At 38.6% G+C, this 15,742-nt stretch overlaps 1 protein-coding gene across 1 annotated transcript; it reads right to left on the minus strand.

Moving 5' to 3' along the window:
- Positions 1 to 1,051: 1,051 nt before the first annotated feature.
- Positions 1,052 to 6,783, minus strand: LOC118817096 (C-type lectin domain family 4 member M-like). Its single transcript, XM_036583787.1, has 5 exons — positions 6,533 to 6,783; positions 5,772 to 6,065; positions 3,419 to 3,561; positions 2,281 to 2,393; positions 1,052 to 1,392 (listed from the first exon to the last, which is right to left on the minus strand). The coding sequence occupies exons 1-5, from the start codon at positions 6,681 to 6,683 to the stop codon at positions 1,230 to 1,232; spliced, it is 864 nt and encodes a 287-aa protein (XP_036439680.1). The 5' UTR covers positions 6,684 to 6,783; the 3' UTR covers positions 1,052 to 1,229.
- Between the last annotated feature and the right edge of the window lie 8,959 nt (positions 6,784 to 15,742).

A 15,742-nucleotide genomic window follows, 5' to 3' on the forward strand; every position in this document is an offset into this window, starting at 1 on the left:
TCATTGAACTCATTAGGAAATATAAAAAAAATCAAAGACTTGTGAATGAATATTCCACAACTGAGTGGAATTTATTATTCTTAAATGAATAGCCTTTATTGGATTTGTGAGAGCCCTTTAGACGAGCCGGTGGGAGTCTCAGAGTAAGCAGAGGCAAATGGACTAGATAACTATTTTCTTTTGGTTAGATGGTAGTTTTACTACTATCCAAAGTATCTGATGACTTTATCATGAAAGTCATGAAATATATGTCATGGTGAACAATAGATGAATGATACAAATATTCGCTAATTGTTTTCTCTGGATTTGTTATTCTTCATGGCCATGTTTTTCCCTCTCCTGTTGATCAACACTACAGCAAAGTAACTTACCAAAATATATTTCACAAGACCACAGGCTAAATGCAGCAAGAAAGCAGGTTGGAAAGAGGAAGTGAACCTGTAGGACGAAAGTACTCACAGTTCCATGGCAACATAGTTCCATGACAAAATGTTGGATGAGCCCTTTAGGACAGAGCTATGGCCCATTTACGTTTGTGGAATGTTTGTGCGTCACTGGGGTTTAGTGGTATTTTAACCACCCAGCTTATTAAACTAAATTTTCCATAGATGCCCACTCCACATATGTTACACACGAAGGGGCCAGATTTACTAAGGAGCATGCAAAATCTGCAATATGTGTGTGTGTACAGACAGGATACTGTCCAAATACTTGGACCTCACTGTATGCACTAACCAGCCAGCCACTTCATTAAGTACACCTCTTTGTTTCTACGCTCATTGTCCATTTTATCAGCTCCACTTACTATATAGGTGCACTTTGTAGTTCTACAATTACAGACTGTAGTCCATCTGTTTCTCTGCATACTTTGTTAGCCCCCTTTTACCCTGTTCTTCAATGGTCTGGACACCCACAGGACCACCACAGAGCAGGTATTATTTGGGTATTATTTGGGATCATTCTCAGCACTGCAGTGATGCTGACATGGTAAAACAAGGCAAAACTATTTAAAAAAAACATTAAGATAAACAATAAAACATTACAACAAATATTACAATGTCGATGTACAAAAATAGTTTTTCTTTTAGTGGATCTGTGGATAAGATGAAAAGGTTTGTACATTTTTGCATCAACCTATTTGGTTGATTGATATTTCTGATTGTACTAATATTACATGTTACTAAATAGTTTTTAATAGTCTTCACTTGACTGAATGTGGATGGCAAAGGCTAATGTGTGTCTGTAAAATCAGGAACATTTTTCTCACAAATCCAGTAATGGGAATTCTGGCATGGCTTATCATTCCATCTCTTCCCAAGTTGAGGCCCAGTCACTGCACAGTCCTGTGAGCTAACCCATATACCATTGTTGGGCTGACCGTTCTCCCAGTACCTGAAACAACACAGATCATAACACAGATATAATGGCAATATTAAAGCTACATTTTGTGAGTTTTGGGGATTTGGAGACCCCACTGGTGGAAATCTGTAATTGCAGAAGAACAGTTGCTGTGCTTTTGGACCCCTTCCCTGAACAGATGAATCTGATGACTGTGAGTGTGTTTGTATGTGGATCAGTTGTTTCAGACACACTCATTGCTTACAGGTGTATAAAATCAAGTACATAGCCTTGCAATCTCCTTAGAGATACACTGGCAGTAGAAAGGGTTGTCTTAGGATGGCACCTTTACCACAGGTCAGTTTGTAAAATTTCTGCTTGCTAGATCTGCCCCAGCCAACTGTAAGAGCTGTTGTTGTGAAATGGAAGCATTTAGGAGCAACAACAGCCCTGAAGCTCAGCTATCGAGCATCAAGCAGGGACAGCAAGTGCTGATGTGCGTAGCATGTAAAAATCCTGCCCTCTGTTGCATAACTCGCTACCGAGTTCCAAACTGTTTTTGGGAGAACTAAGGAACTTCAGAAAATTGGTTTTCATGGCCAGGAAGCAGCACACAATCCTAAGATCACTCTACCGGACTCTGGAGCAGTGGAAACAAATGTTCTTTTGATTGAAAGGGCACAAATTCCTACAAACATGCTCCAAAATCTTGCAGAAAGCCTTCCCAGAAGAGTGGTAGCCATAAAGTGGAGGCCAATCCATATTAATGCCTATGGACTTGAAATAGGGTGTCCAACAAGCTCATATAGGTGTGATGACCAGGTGTCTACATACTTTGGGCTATATAAATGTATAGCAACTAGATTTAAGAGGATTTTACATTTAGACAAGACATCATTTTAGCAGTGATGTGAATGTGTTTGGATTTCAGCAATCTCTTACCCAGTGGTCAGTACTGAGCCGTCCACCCATTTCCAGACCCCCTCTGTTTCTCTGTCACTCAGTCCAATAAAAACTGCAGCGTCCTTGCAGCTACTCAACGAGTCCACAAATTCCTGCTGAAGTGAAACAGAGCTAGGTTGCATTTCTTGTTTTCATTTCTTTTTTTATTTTGCTTTTAAAGGACATGAGTCATTTTACCTAATAGATCAGAAGCCTGCATTTGATGTATGCGCGAGGTCCCTACTATGCTATTTTTAATTCGTCCTGGGTCAATTTTTAAATGTCAATTAAGCATTATAGGGCTATTTCTGAGCAAAACCACTGTGATGTATGATCACGATTTCTGTTCAGACTGTGAACAGTAGTGTCAAACTGCCTCACCTTCAAACTTGATTTCAAACAAACCCACTCCTGTTAGTTGGAGTTTACTTTCACTCGTGAGTGTGACCGAAAAGGAAAAGTTAACACTGACAAATAATTTTATGTTAACACTGGTATAACTATGCTAATAGTTAAAGAACCAAAATAGCAATGGTGACAAAACAGCATTGGGGGTCTTTGATTATGTGAGATAATTGTGAGGGTCCCAGGATGGTCGTCAAAAAAAGTAGCAAAAGAGAAAAAAAAAAATTGATTACTGTTTCAATTTGTTGTAGGCAAAAAAGACCACAAGGAAAAATGCCAGCATTTTTTTCAGCATTTTTTTTTACTTCACTGTGATTGTTTTTTGCCTCTGGTGTGTCACGTGTTTCAGTCACACCTATTGCTAACATGTGTATGAAATCCTAGCCATGCAGTCTCCATAGACAAACACTGCCAGTAGAGTCTGTTCCATTGTGTAATTGGAATGGGATGTCCAACAAGCTCATGTAGGTGTAATGGTCAGGTGTCCATATACTTTTAGATATATACTATGTTTGTTACGTGCAGAAACAAGAAATGCAATATTGTAAAAAATATGAATTACATTTGCAACTATATAGTTTATGTATAGTAAAGGTTTCAATAGAATAGTCCTAATAGATCAAACACCAATACCTAATAGCATTTAATAAAGGCCTATGTGTAATATTGTTGTGTATGTACACTGTGATTTTATATGTTTGTACTGTATATTTTTTAACATAATTTTATTTGCCTGTTCTTCTCTGCTGTTTATGATCACCAGGTCTGCTCCTCTTTCTCTGCAGGCCTGTCTGCTGCTGCCCCAGGTCTTCTGCTCAGTAGAGATGTAGTAAAGACTGGAACTGAAGTACCTCCATCCCTCCTGGGTGGCGTTTTCTAAAAGACGGAATTTATAATGCCGATGTTTAAATAATTCTCTTTAAACTTTTGTACTGCGAATTCCCAAAAATAGTATTACAATACAATTATTATATATAAAAATGCATATAGTGCTTCACAGTCATGGTCCACAGTCGCCACTGTTGCTCTCTCAGACAGCGGACACTGACAGCGGCCTCTACTGAACGTGCTGCTGCTGCTCCACCAGTGATCGAGGGTATAACTGCTGCCCTGCCAGCAGGTGGTAGCCTTGCCACTGCCCTAAAAGCTTCTCTCACTGCTCTACTTGTGCCCACTGAGGAGCCAGTTCAGCTGCTCTCTGGGCTGCTCCAGCACCGGCTTCTTTGACTGTTCCTGATAAGCCTCAGTTCCCTGTTCCAGTTTCCATGTATGTAGGGATGTGAAAAAGTATTTGCCCTTAACCTGATTGCTTCTATTTTCAGATCATCAATTTTATTATAAGATAAAGTCAACACAAGTAAACACAAAATGCAGCTTGTAAATGATTGTCCATCTCTTGAAGATGAAGATTTATTCCTATATCACCCGTGTGAAAAATTAATTGCCCCCCAAACCAAATAACTTGTTGTGCCGTCCTTGGCAGTTACAACTACAATCAAACATTTAAATAACTTGCTATGACTCTTTTACATCACTGTGGAGGAATTTTGGCCCACTCTTCTTTGCAGAATTGCTTAATTTGGCTACATTTGAGGCGTTTTGAGCATGGCCACTCCTTATTTGAAATGTCAAAATTGCCTGATTTTTCCCATTTGTTTTTAATATATTGTGTAGAATGAGATTTTCTCATTATGAAGTCCGTATATAATTTAGATATAATGCCTTTAGTTGATTCTGTCTGATTTTTTGGTTAAAATAGTAATGTATATGGAGGTATCTATAAAAATCTTTTTTTCCAGAGAATACTTTTCTCTCAAAATTTGGAAATCTTTTATCTGTGAATGAATAAAATGTTGTCACTCTTTTAGCTATCCAGGTTTAAAATCTATGGTCCATCACATTAGGTTTAAAATCTACATCAAAAGCCCACCGTCTAAATATTCTCAGTTTGTCATTCAATTCATATTCCTCTTTTACTGTACTCCAAGTTTTTAGTTGAAACTTCATTCAGGGGTTTCGCAGGCATGCACAAATCTTCTCAAGTCTTTATTGCCTAGTACTGCATGTATCGGAGGATCACTCATTATTGACAGTTCAGTATCTTTCCATATGGCATTGAAATCCAGGTTGCACAAATGAATCTAATGGGTCTAATCTGGGCTGTGTAAAAGTAATTGTTAAAAGGGGAAGGGACATTCTTCCTTCAAGAGCCATGAAGTTTTAAATCTAACCCTGGGTCTAATTTCCCTGCCATATGAATCTTTAAATTATTCTATTCCATTCTGAAAACTGTTTTGAAACAAATGAATAAAGGAAAACAAATAAAGGAATTGTAGGAGAATATTAATTTTTTATATTTTACATATAAGAACACCTTTGATCTTATCTGTTTGTCTTATCCATCGAGCAAGGGGTTCTAAATTAAAGGCAAAAAGCAGGGGTGAGATTGAGCACCCTTGTCTTGTACCACGTTTTAATAGGATAATATCACAAAGATACCCATTTATCTTTATTCGTGCTGTTGGGTTATCATGTAACATACAAATTTCCTTTCTGCCAGGCTTTGTGGAGCACCTCTTCTTCTGTTCTGTAGCTAGAAAATTTTTAAACAATGGATCAGCCTCGCTGTACTTTTGAATCCTCAGCATTTTCGATCATTGACATGGCGGTCCTGAATCTCGTAACAACCCCCTTATTCATCATTCAGAAATACACTTTACATGTATATTCATTGTTTTGCTGGGTGTTACTTTACCAAAATATTGGGAAGAGTGGCAAATAACATGACAAACTATGGCTAAACCAGAACAGAACCACCACTAACAACTTTTAATTTTGTTCCCGTCTCTCTTATTTGACAAGCTGTTTTCGGATGATACAGTATTGCACAACCCGTGCGTCATATGCTTTTAAAGCTAGAGCCTGTACTAGACAAAGATTGTACTATACATCTGTAAATTACTGACATCACCAGACTTGTAAAAACTTAAACTTGAAACTTAATGTCTAAATAAACTCTTTGTACATCTAATTGATGAATCACCCATATTTGAAATGTAATAATTTGTAATTTAAAGATGACTTACCCAAATCCGAAAGTTTCTTCTGAAGGTCGTCCCTCTCTGTAATCACACTGATGTAGCTTGTTTCTAAGTGGTCTCTCACTGCAGTCAGGTTCTTGTAGCTGGTCAGCAAGTAGTTGTAACTGGTCTGTAAGTGGTCTCTCTCTATGGTCAGGTTGGTATAGCTGGTCAGTAACTGGTCTCTCTCTGCAGTGAAGTTGAGCGACATCACTGTGATGGTAATCAGCAGGAGGACACATAGCAGCCCCAAACACACTGCAGCCAGTCTGTAGTATCTGTTCTTTGTTTTTTCAGATTCTGTAACAGGACCACCCATAGAGAAGGAAAATCAAAACAAAGATCTCCTTAATATCTCTGTAGCTTCTCCTAGACAACAATTAGATTAGATGGAAAGACAAAGGAGACTTTTGCTCAAGCCTCCTGCTGCTCAGGTGTTTCTCATTGAGCTCCTTCTTGATTATTAGTAGACAATCTGTGCTCAGATTTACCAGTATAATAAAACCCATGTTTATCTGCAACTAAACTAAATACAGGAAGAGTTCTCAGTTGTGATGCTATGACAAACCCTGACAAAGCCTGAAGTATCTTATAGTGAAGTATCTCTTTTTTGTCTAATGAGCCAAAAAATAACAATGAATTGTTCCTCGGGACACTAAAGTATAACAGTGCCTGAATATTATACACATGCTAAACCATTAAACATTTCATAGAGAATAAAAAAAAGAGATAAATGAAGAGGCAGAGGGAGGAGAGAACATGTGCACCTGAGCTCTTCTGTTCCTGATTCTTTCTTGTTATTTGAGACCCCATATGCTCGACTCTGACGTCTTCATATACAGCCTGACTGTCGTCTGAGTCCTCAGAGGAATCTGCAGAAGTTAGTGAATTCTCATATATAACTGGAATCATTTCCATTGTACTCTCTGCAGTAATTCAGGTCTTGAAGTGTGGATGAGCTCTGAAAGATGGATCCATTTCCTTATGAAATGACGTTTTAAATGGTGACTGATCTACATCAAACACTTCAGCTTTCAGAATGACTCAGTGTGTGAGAGTGTGGTATTTTACATGAACTCTCTGGACAGGAACTCCAGATTGCAGACTGTGTGCGGTTGACTTTCAGCAAAGAAAATGCTGTGACAGTTTATATAAGTTAGACCTCACATTCTCTCATGGTCAAATTAGGGACTCGTAGAATATGTCTCTTTCTACATATCCAAAGCCAAAAACAAATGTAATAAAATACTGTTGTCATTTTTCTGCAAACGTCATCACAGGTAAGGCTTTTCATGCATGGCAACATGCTTGAACCTTAGGTTTATAGGTTTTCTTGTATTTGTACATCTCAGCTGTCTGATTATAACTCAGTTATGTCATCTTCACTGGGCAAAGGTGCCCGCGGTGGACGAACACATGCTTCATAGTGAAGGGTGCTGCAGTGTTGATTGTGATTATGTGAATCCAGTATTCTGGTTGATTGTTATTGTTATATTAACTTTTTACACCCATAAATCGAAAACTATTAAAGAAAGAAATCAAACATGAATATGAAACTAGCTTTACTGCTCACCAAACTGCACTTTCTTTTCACGTTTTTTTAATTAATGATCAGCATTAAAACCTTACAGGTTAACCTTTCCTATTTTATTTCCTTATTTCTTTTGTTTTCAAATCTCAGTTTTTCCTTCTCTTGAAATGCTTACTTCCTCTTTCCTAGTCTTGCTTGAAACCACAAGACCTGTACAGTCTCTGAGACCTAGAGTCCCATGACCATATATAAACAATAATATATACATATTTTTACATCCATGAGGCACCTAAGACTGTCACTGGAAGTTGGCTCCCTTCAGTCTGTGAGGACATGGAGACCCCTGAGCAGAAAGCATTTTGGGTTCTCCACTTCAATAAGAGTGAATCCGTCATAACTGTGCTATGTGATTTTCATAGGAAGTGAACCTCCAACAGCTCAGAGCATTCGTCATTGGTTCCACAACACTGGAGGATCTCCGAAATGGCATTGAAAAGAGCCGTGAGTGACACCCTGACACGCTCAATCCAGTATGGGATGATTTTGACTATGGTGTTGATGTCTGTACAGCTGGAGAACGTCATATTGAGCACTTGTAAAATTACATTATAAACTTTATGCTCACTTAAACCACTTACAATTTACTGCATTGTTCTGTAATAATTTCTCTGTAAGTGAAATAAATCATTGAAATCAGATGAATCTTTTTGAATCACCCCGTATATATATATATATATATATATATATATATATAGATATATATATATATATATATATATATATATATATACAGAGGAAGTATCTGTGACAGAAGCCAGAGGCCAGAGGGTTTTAATTCTAACCAGCAGAGGGCGCTATTTAGTAATACATGTATTGTTTTATATTCATATAAAATCAATGCGGAACTGAGAATCTATGAATAGCAGGTATTGAATAAATATAAAGGACTCATTCTTACATTGAAGAAAACAGTTTTACATGGAACACTAATATGAATTCAGTAACACTTAGAATTTCACAATCAATCAGAATCATGTATTGAAGTGGTCCGTAACTTTTCTCTCGCTATGGTCATGTTGTTATATCGTATCTCTAACTGGTCTCTGTCTATAATTACTTTATTATAATTAGTCTGTAACTGGTCTCTATCTGTAATTGTATCATTGTAACTGACTTGTAACTGGTCTTTCCCTATAATAATTTCATTGTAATTGGTCAGTAAGTGGTCTCTCTATATAATCATATTACTATAACTGGTCTGTAATTGGTCTCTCTATCTGACCATATCATTGTAACTGGTCTATAATTGATGTCTCACTGTGATTATTTCATTGTAATTGATCTGTATTTGGTCACTTTATATAATCATGTCACTGTAACTGATCTGTAACTTTTTCCTCTGTATGATCATGTCAGTGTAACTGATCTGTAATTGCTCTCTCTATAATCATATCATTGTAACTGCCCTTATAAAAAGAACACATGAATTTTAAAGAAGCAAAAAGTGATGTTTATAAAAAATAAATAAATAGAAAACTTGAAACTCTTTGAATTAAAGTGATTCGTCATTGTCTTTAAGTGTCTTTACATAGATCAGGGGTGCAGAACCCCAGTCCTGGAGGGCTGGTGTCCGATACTGTTTGAACTTATCTGTTAATTGCCAGGTTTAGTGGGTGCGTTTGAGTAGGGAAACCTCCAAACTGTGCTGGACATCAGCCTTCCAGGACCAGAGTTATGCATCACTGACACAGACTCATTGGTTAAAGCTGCTAAGGCTATGCTAGTCACTTTCCCATAGATCATGGAGGATCATCACTACTCTTTAAAAGCAGACATGATAGGCAGTTGGCAGCAAGTAACGTGACCAAAAAGCTACACTGTTTAATTTTTTAAAAGACTAGTTTATGTCTAAACTAGTTATGACAACAACCAATCAATGGTCTGCACTATTTCGATCTCCACCCAGGCTGTCAGTCTAATCACACTTGCTAAACTGGCAAAAAGAGCAACAAAATTCAGTACAGGTATTCTGGTGTGGTTGACTCAGTAGTGAAAAAGACAACAAAATGTGTGATCATGGATTTATAACCAAACTGTGCTGTACCGGCTCATGTTAGACTATCTGGACCCCTATTACCTGAGTTTCTGAGCTAAATTGCCCATAATATTTTATCTAATGTCTTTTTATTCATTAATCAGAAAACAACAAGCACAAACACATCTCCTAATCATTATAATGTTTGAATAGATGAAGCTGATCAATAAACATGATGAATAGCAATTATTCTAATCCATTATTTAAAAATAAAAAAAAATGTTTCTGTTTTTCACTCTTAGTTCATTTTCTTCTCACAGATTCCAACTACAGGGTGATCACAGGGATAATCAGCCCAGGTTGATACATTTTCAGATTTAGCATGTTTAGAGCCAGTTACAGCACAGTCCTCATTCCTTCCATAATCATTGGGCTCCCCCTTCAACCAGAACCTGAAAGAACAATAATGAATGTCTTCACCATTTCACATCTAGACCTTCACAGAATGGTAAATATGAATGATAAGCAGAGTTCAGTTAAGTGGTTGCTCACTTAGTGGTCAGTGCTGAGTTGTCCACCCATTTCCAGACCCCCTCTGTGTCACTGTCTGTCAGACCAATCCAAGCTTCAGTGCTGCCAAATTCTTTACTGATGAACTCCTGTGAATGTTATAACAAAGAATAATGAACAATGGTTCACTCTCTCTCTCTCTCTCTCTCTCTCACCTGTTCCTCTCTGCTGTTTATGATCAGCAGGTCTGCTCCTCTCCCTGTGCAGTTCTTTCTGCTCTCATCCCAGCTCTTCTTCTCAGTAGAGATGTAGTAAAGACTGAGGTTGAAGTATCTCCAGCCTTGTTGTTCTTCATAGTATAAACATAAAGAAAGACACAACTTCAGGGTTGGGGGGTGGGGGCGGGATCAGCAATTGGTCAAGGGTTGGCCGTAGCCCCCTTGCCCCCCTGCCGCCCCCCTTGATGGGCCATTGTGGCACTTTGCTTTCTGGTTTGTGAATATAGAAGTGCATAAAAAAGTTCATTTTGCCTTTTCAAAGATCTTCATACATATTCAGGCCTAAATTAAAATGGACAGTGTTAAATACTGAGTTTTTATGCCATTTGTAGAGATTCTAAAATTGTGGTCTTTGAAGTCCACATATAGTCACTTACCCAGTTTCAAAAACACTTCCTGGAAGCCATCGCTTTCCTTCTGTAACTGGTCTCTCTCTTTAGTCAGGTTGGTGTAACTGGTCTGTAACTGGTCTCTCTCTTTAGTCAGTTTGGTGTAACTGGTCTTTAACTGGTCTCTCTCTACAGTCAGGTTGTTGAACTTGACCCACAGCACTGTGATGGTAGTCAGTAGGAGAACACACAGCAGCCCCAGACACACTGCAGCCAGTCTGCTGCATATGCTCTCTGCAGTGTCGCCACCTAGTGGGGAATGGACATAGAAGCACGTGTGCTTAATTTGTGGGTGTTTTCACACTTGAACCATTTCAGCGTTTCACATAGACTCAGACTGCAGAGAACAGCTAAAGAAACACCAGAGCAGCACAAAACCAGCATAAACCAGATTAGACCATTTTTTTTTGTTTTAGCAGAGCAGTTCTGTATGTAGTGAATCAGTGCATAGTGAATATGAATTCAGTAGGTCCCTGCTAGAAGGAAGACTGAGGACACTGACAACACTGACTGGGAAGCTCACCTATTTTATTGTGCCATGCTGTTGTTTTAAGGATGGAATATTCCAGTCATTTCATGTTTTCATCATTTCAGTGTTTTACATTGAGACCAAAATAGTACAGACATGTTACTCATAGCAATGTTTAATGCAGCTTCATTCAACTGCCGTGTTAGCAGAGATGTTATAAAGGAGGTCACTGGTTGGAAAATGAATACAAAACCTCACAAAGCTCAACTCAGCAGTTATCTCAAATACGTTTTGAAATGTTAATGAGGTTTTTAGTTTTAGATTAGACTTGAAATAATTTTATTAAGTGATGTTAAAGGAAAGGTGATGTAACACAGTGGTAAACATGCACCTCTCCAATTTTTTTGGAATGTGTTGAAGGCATCAAATTTGGAATGAGTATTGTTACAATCCCCGGTCATAATAGCCTTTCTTTGTTTCTGTTTCCAGCTATTTTGTGTGTTTTTTCCATTGTGCATTTGTGTGTATGTACATGATTGGCCACTCAGAGGGACCTTGCTGTATAAAAAGTCACCAAGCTTCCATCTCTGGAGATGTTCAGGGCTCTCGCTCATTTGACATGACATGGAAGAACACCTGTCCAGACCAGCCTGGCACTCGTTACAACTCTCTTTGCTTCACTTTGCTTGTAAAATTTATGAAAGGTTTGTTAGACTCTGTAAAGCTCTCTGTGAGGATTTGGAAAGTAGGGGACGAGGGCCATTTCGTTTTAGTTAGCGTTTCTCCTGGTTTTAAAACAGGGAGATACGGTGGCCCTTTGTATTTTTGTTTTTCAGGTTTAGTTAGTGGGATTAGTTCATGGTGGCTGGTTTTTGGTCTGGCAGCAGGTCTGGGGAGAAAGCCCGCTGTCATTTTCTGTTACGGCCTGACCCTTGACTGGGTCGAAATAGTATATATTTGCAAAAGGCAATTAAATTCATAAAGTAAAACATAAAATAATGCTTTTGTACTGTTTTCAATTTAATACAGTTTAAATTTACTAATCACTGCATTCTGTTTTATTAACATTTCACATACTCCAATTTTTTTTGGAATTGGCGTTGTATTTCGTACAACTCACTGATCAGGCTGCTGCTCATATTTACAGTCAGTGACGTATGTATGAACTTCTAAAGACCTAGTGTGAAGTTTTTTCCTCAAAAAATTGCTCCTGTCTATTGAAAATCAAAATGTGAATGGTTGATTCTTCTGTCACATTGTAATTATATGGATGGTCAATGTCTCTTCAGGTCTAAAAGTCCTAAACAATAAGAGAGCTCACTTAGCTACATCTACATAGATACCACAGAAAAAAAAAATCATGACTGGCCAGTTTTCTGTTAGGCGTTTTAAGAATTTAACCCTTGTGTTTTAACTCAAAACTTAACAATGAATAGTAGTACTATAATACTAATACCACTAAAGGCCTAGAAGGCCATGAAGCAGAGGTGCCCGATTCTGGTCCTGGAGACCTACCACCCTGGAGAGATCAGATCTCTAAGGAGCTAATCTTTTCAGCGTGGTGAATCTCCAGGATGCAGATTGAGCACTCCTGCCCTAAAGATTCCCCTCTGCATAAAATATGGTCTGTGCAAAAGTTATGCAACATGTTGGCACATGTTGAGTAACAAATGTGCAAAAGTGTGGTCTCTGTAGAGAATGTGTGCTTATTTTCACTTAGAAATGCATAATTAAAGAGTGTGAGTACTAGACTGACCTGCTATTGCATATATGCACACTTGCAGTCTTAACGCATGCTGTTTTAATCAATTCATAAAAGTACAGATATGAAACTTTGAGACAGGCTGTCAGTTTAATCACAACTGCTGCAGAATGAAATGTTACTCCTACTGACTCGTACTGACTGGAGATAACAGTAGCGTAACAGTAGAATATTACATGGGGTCATGAGTGATCAATGTTCAGGAAATGACAAACCTAAAGTAGCTTAAGTGTGAAAAGGGCAGAGTTGAGACCTCATGTGCTCTCTTAGATGTTATTGCTGTCCCCCGAAAGCACTTAAATGGTGTAAAGTATTTTACTATTATACATTATACTATTAGAAAACTCTTCATGTCCTTTTTTGTGCCTCTTACAGGTGAATTCAGCACTTTGAGAAAAATATGCAATGGTTTGCAATTCAACACTGTTTGCTAATGCCAAGTGCTAAAAGTACTATAGGTTGCTTTGGGCTGTTTAGTACCTTAATAGTTCTCAGGGCTCATCAAGTGCAGATCCAATCCTGCTGTGCCAACATACAGTTTTTCCTGCTCTATCATGTGATTTGAACATGTTCTTGATGTTCACATATTACCACTATGTTCTTGATTTAATCAAGGTTCATTAGGCTTGAAAATATTGTTTATAACTATATTCAGAATCAACTGTAGATTCACCTTCACAACTAATTCTGAATACATTCATTAAAAGATTTGCAACATTTAGATCTTCTTAGGAACCTAAACGTCTTTTTTAACTTCCCAGCTCTAGAATGTAAGCATGGATAGAGCTAGTTTGCAATAGTCTTATTGAGAGTGTGCAACATTTCTACTTGCCATAGCATTAATGGAGTTAGGAACAGGAAGACATTGTGTAGAACTTTCAGAACAGCAGAGAAAATCCTAGGAACATTACAGAAACTGCTGTGTGAGGTGTATGAGGCTTTTATTAGACAGAATGTCTATCAGATTCTGAGGGAGCTTTCACATCCTCTTTTTAATGTATTTGAAAAGCTCCACAAAGAACACTTGAAGAATTTTACTTTACACACAATTTCTTTGATTAATTTATAATCTAACTATTCATCCATCCATCAGCAGTGCAGGGGAGCTCTAAACTGTGCACTCCAGAACAGCTCTGCTCTAGTCAGCGTTTAAAATAGTGTGTTACATTGAGGTCTGAGAGCTGCTGTAGATGTGACACTGTGATAAGCATAGAAGAAGCTTGGTGTTTCTGACAGTCACGTGACGACTTCATGAGCAGAGGAACATCACGTGACTGAGATGTTAATTCATAAGTAGCAGCCCCTCCCTATGCAGCGTCTGCTAGCCTGACACCTCAAGAGCTACACTTTAGCAGCCACACCATTCTACTGTCAACAGGGTTAGCTGGCCTCTTCCTGTTCAAGCTGCTGTTAGTGACTAGCTGCCTGCTCTTGTGTGTATGCATGTAATATAATCAAAATTATTTCAGTGTAAAGGAACAATTACAGGGTGCTAATTAACAGTTCCTTCTGTTCACATTTAAGCTGAAAATCTCTAATTATGTAGAACTCCTAATTTAAGACTTCCAATACATCCCGGGTTGTGAGGTGCTAGTAAGTTTTCACCATAACGGTTTTATTTATTGCCCCCTTTTCACGATTTAGTTTCAGAGCAGCACGAAATGTTTTAACACTTCTGTCAAATTTAAAACATCATTTCTATTTATAGAACATTATAACAGTGGCTTAAACACACTTTATGTGAATGAGTGGAATAAGCAGATAGATATTTTAAAGTAGGCCTGTAAAAAACTTCACATCTCTGCTCTCCAGAATATCCAGGTGTACACAACTTGTCATCCTGCATTTGAATATAATTCCCCAGCGTTTTTCCAAACGCTGTCTAATCTTAATGTTGTATGGGCAGAAACAGTCTACTCCAGTAGGCCAAAAGGGTGGCTTATACAGATGGAGCCCAGCAGGTGGTAAGTCAACCATCGTGGGTATCACTGGAGCAGCTCACCACCTTTGGCATTCAGGGCATTTATGCTGGTGCCGTTTAATTCCCTCTATCCTCCTTAAGACCCAGTAGCTGTGCCAGATTTCACAGAAGACACGTTCGGGCTCAGGATGGTGCAACTCAACATCATATTTCTGGCTAAGCAGCTGTGAGATACGGTGCTTGGAATCCAGTACTATGGGATGGATCTAAATCTTCTGCTCTTCCTCCAACCTGTATAAGACTAAGGTCTTCATCATACTCTGGTGCGAGAGCAGCTAAGCGGCTATACTGACTTATTGGTGGATAGAGTGGATAAATTCTCCATTTGTGCCTGTTAGAGTAAATGGATTTCAGTGGCATCAGCAGCAGTTATAGCACACCCTGGAGTGTTGGCCATCCTGTAAAAAAGCAGATAGGTGGCCTTAACACCTTATAGCAGCATGAATCAGATCAATGTCGAGTCAGCCCACATAGTTAAGTTGCCAGCAGGGATGGCTAACTCTGTAATAAGGACTCCTGCCAACTGTGCTCCAGTGAGGGCTGCACACAATTCTAGGCGTGGCATAGAAATTGGTTTGCAATGAGCCACCCTGGATCTTGCCATCCTAAATGACACATGAACACACTCCTGTGCACACTGTGCATGAAGACAGGCCACAGAACCGTATACTCATTCTGAAGCATTGCAAAAGACATGCACTTCTCTACTTGCTGCTTCATTGTCTGCACATGGGGGAATGTTGCATCTGGGTACTTCCACCAGAGATAGGGCTACAAGTTCCAACTACCAGGTTCTCTATCACTCCAGCAGACCAGCTCACACCAGCCTATTTCCACCATCCAGAGATCTTGTATGAGGACTTTAGCTCTTGTTGTGAATGGTATAAGATACTCTATGGGGTCATATTGTATGGTTAATACCTTATACACATTCCTGAGAGTTGGTTCAGTATATTCCACAGGTGATGATGCCTATAATCCAAATAATTATGGGGAAATTCCAGCGTAGGCCTGTTGCAGGT

Source organism: Colossoma macropomum, unplaced genomic scaffold (genome assembly GCF_904425465.1).
Source record: "Colossoma macropomum unplaced genomic scaffold, Colossoma_macropomum, whole genome shotgun sequence".
Lineage (NCBI taxonomy): Eukaryota > Metazoa > Chordata > Actinopteri > Characiformes > Serrasalmidae > Colossoma > Colossoma macropomum.

Coding starts and splice junctions, on each gene's coding strand:
- LOC118817096 (XM_036583787.1), bottom strand. CDS start 6,683: ATGGAAATGATTCCAGTTATATATGAGAATTCACTAACTTCTGCAGAT. Junction 6,066..6,532: donor TCAGGAACAGAAGAGCTCAG/GTGCACATGTTC, acceptor GTCCTGTTACAG/AATCTGAAAAAACAAAGAAC. Junction 1,393..2,280: donor GGCTCAGTACTGACCACTGG/GTAAGAGATTGC, acceptor GTGTTGTTTCAG/GTACTGGGAGAACGGTCAGC.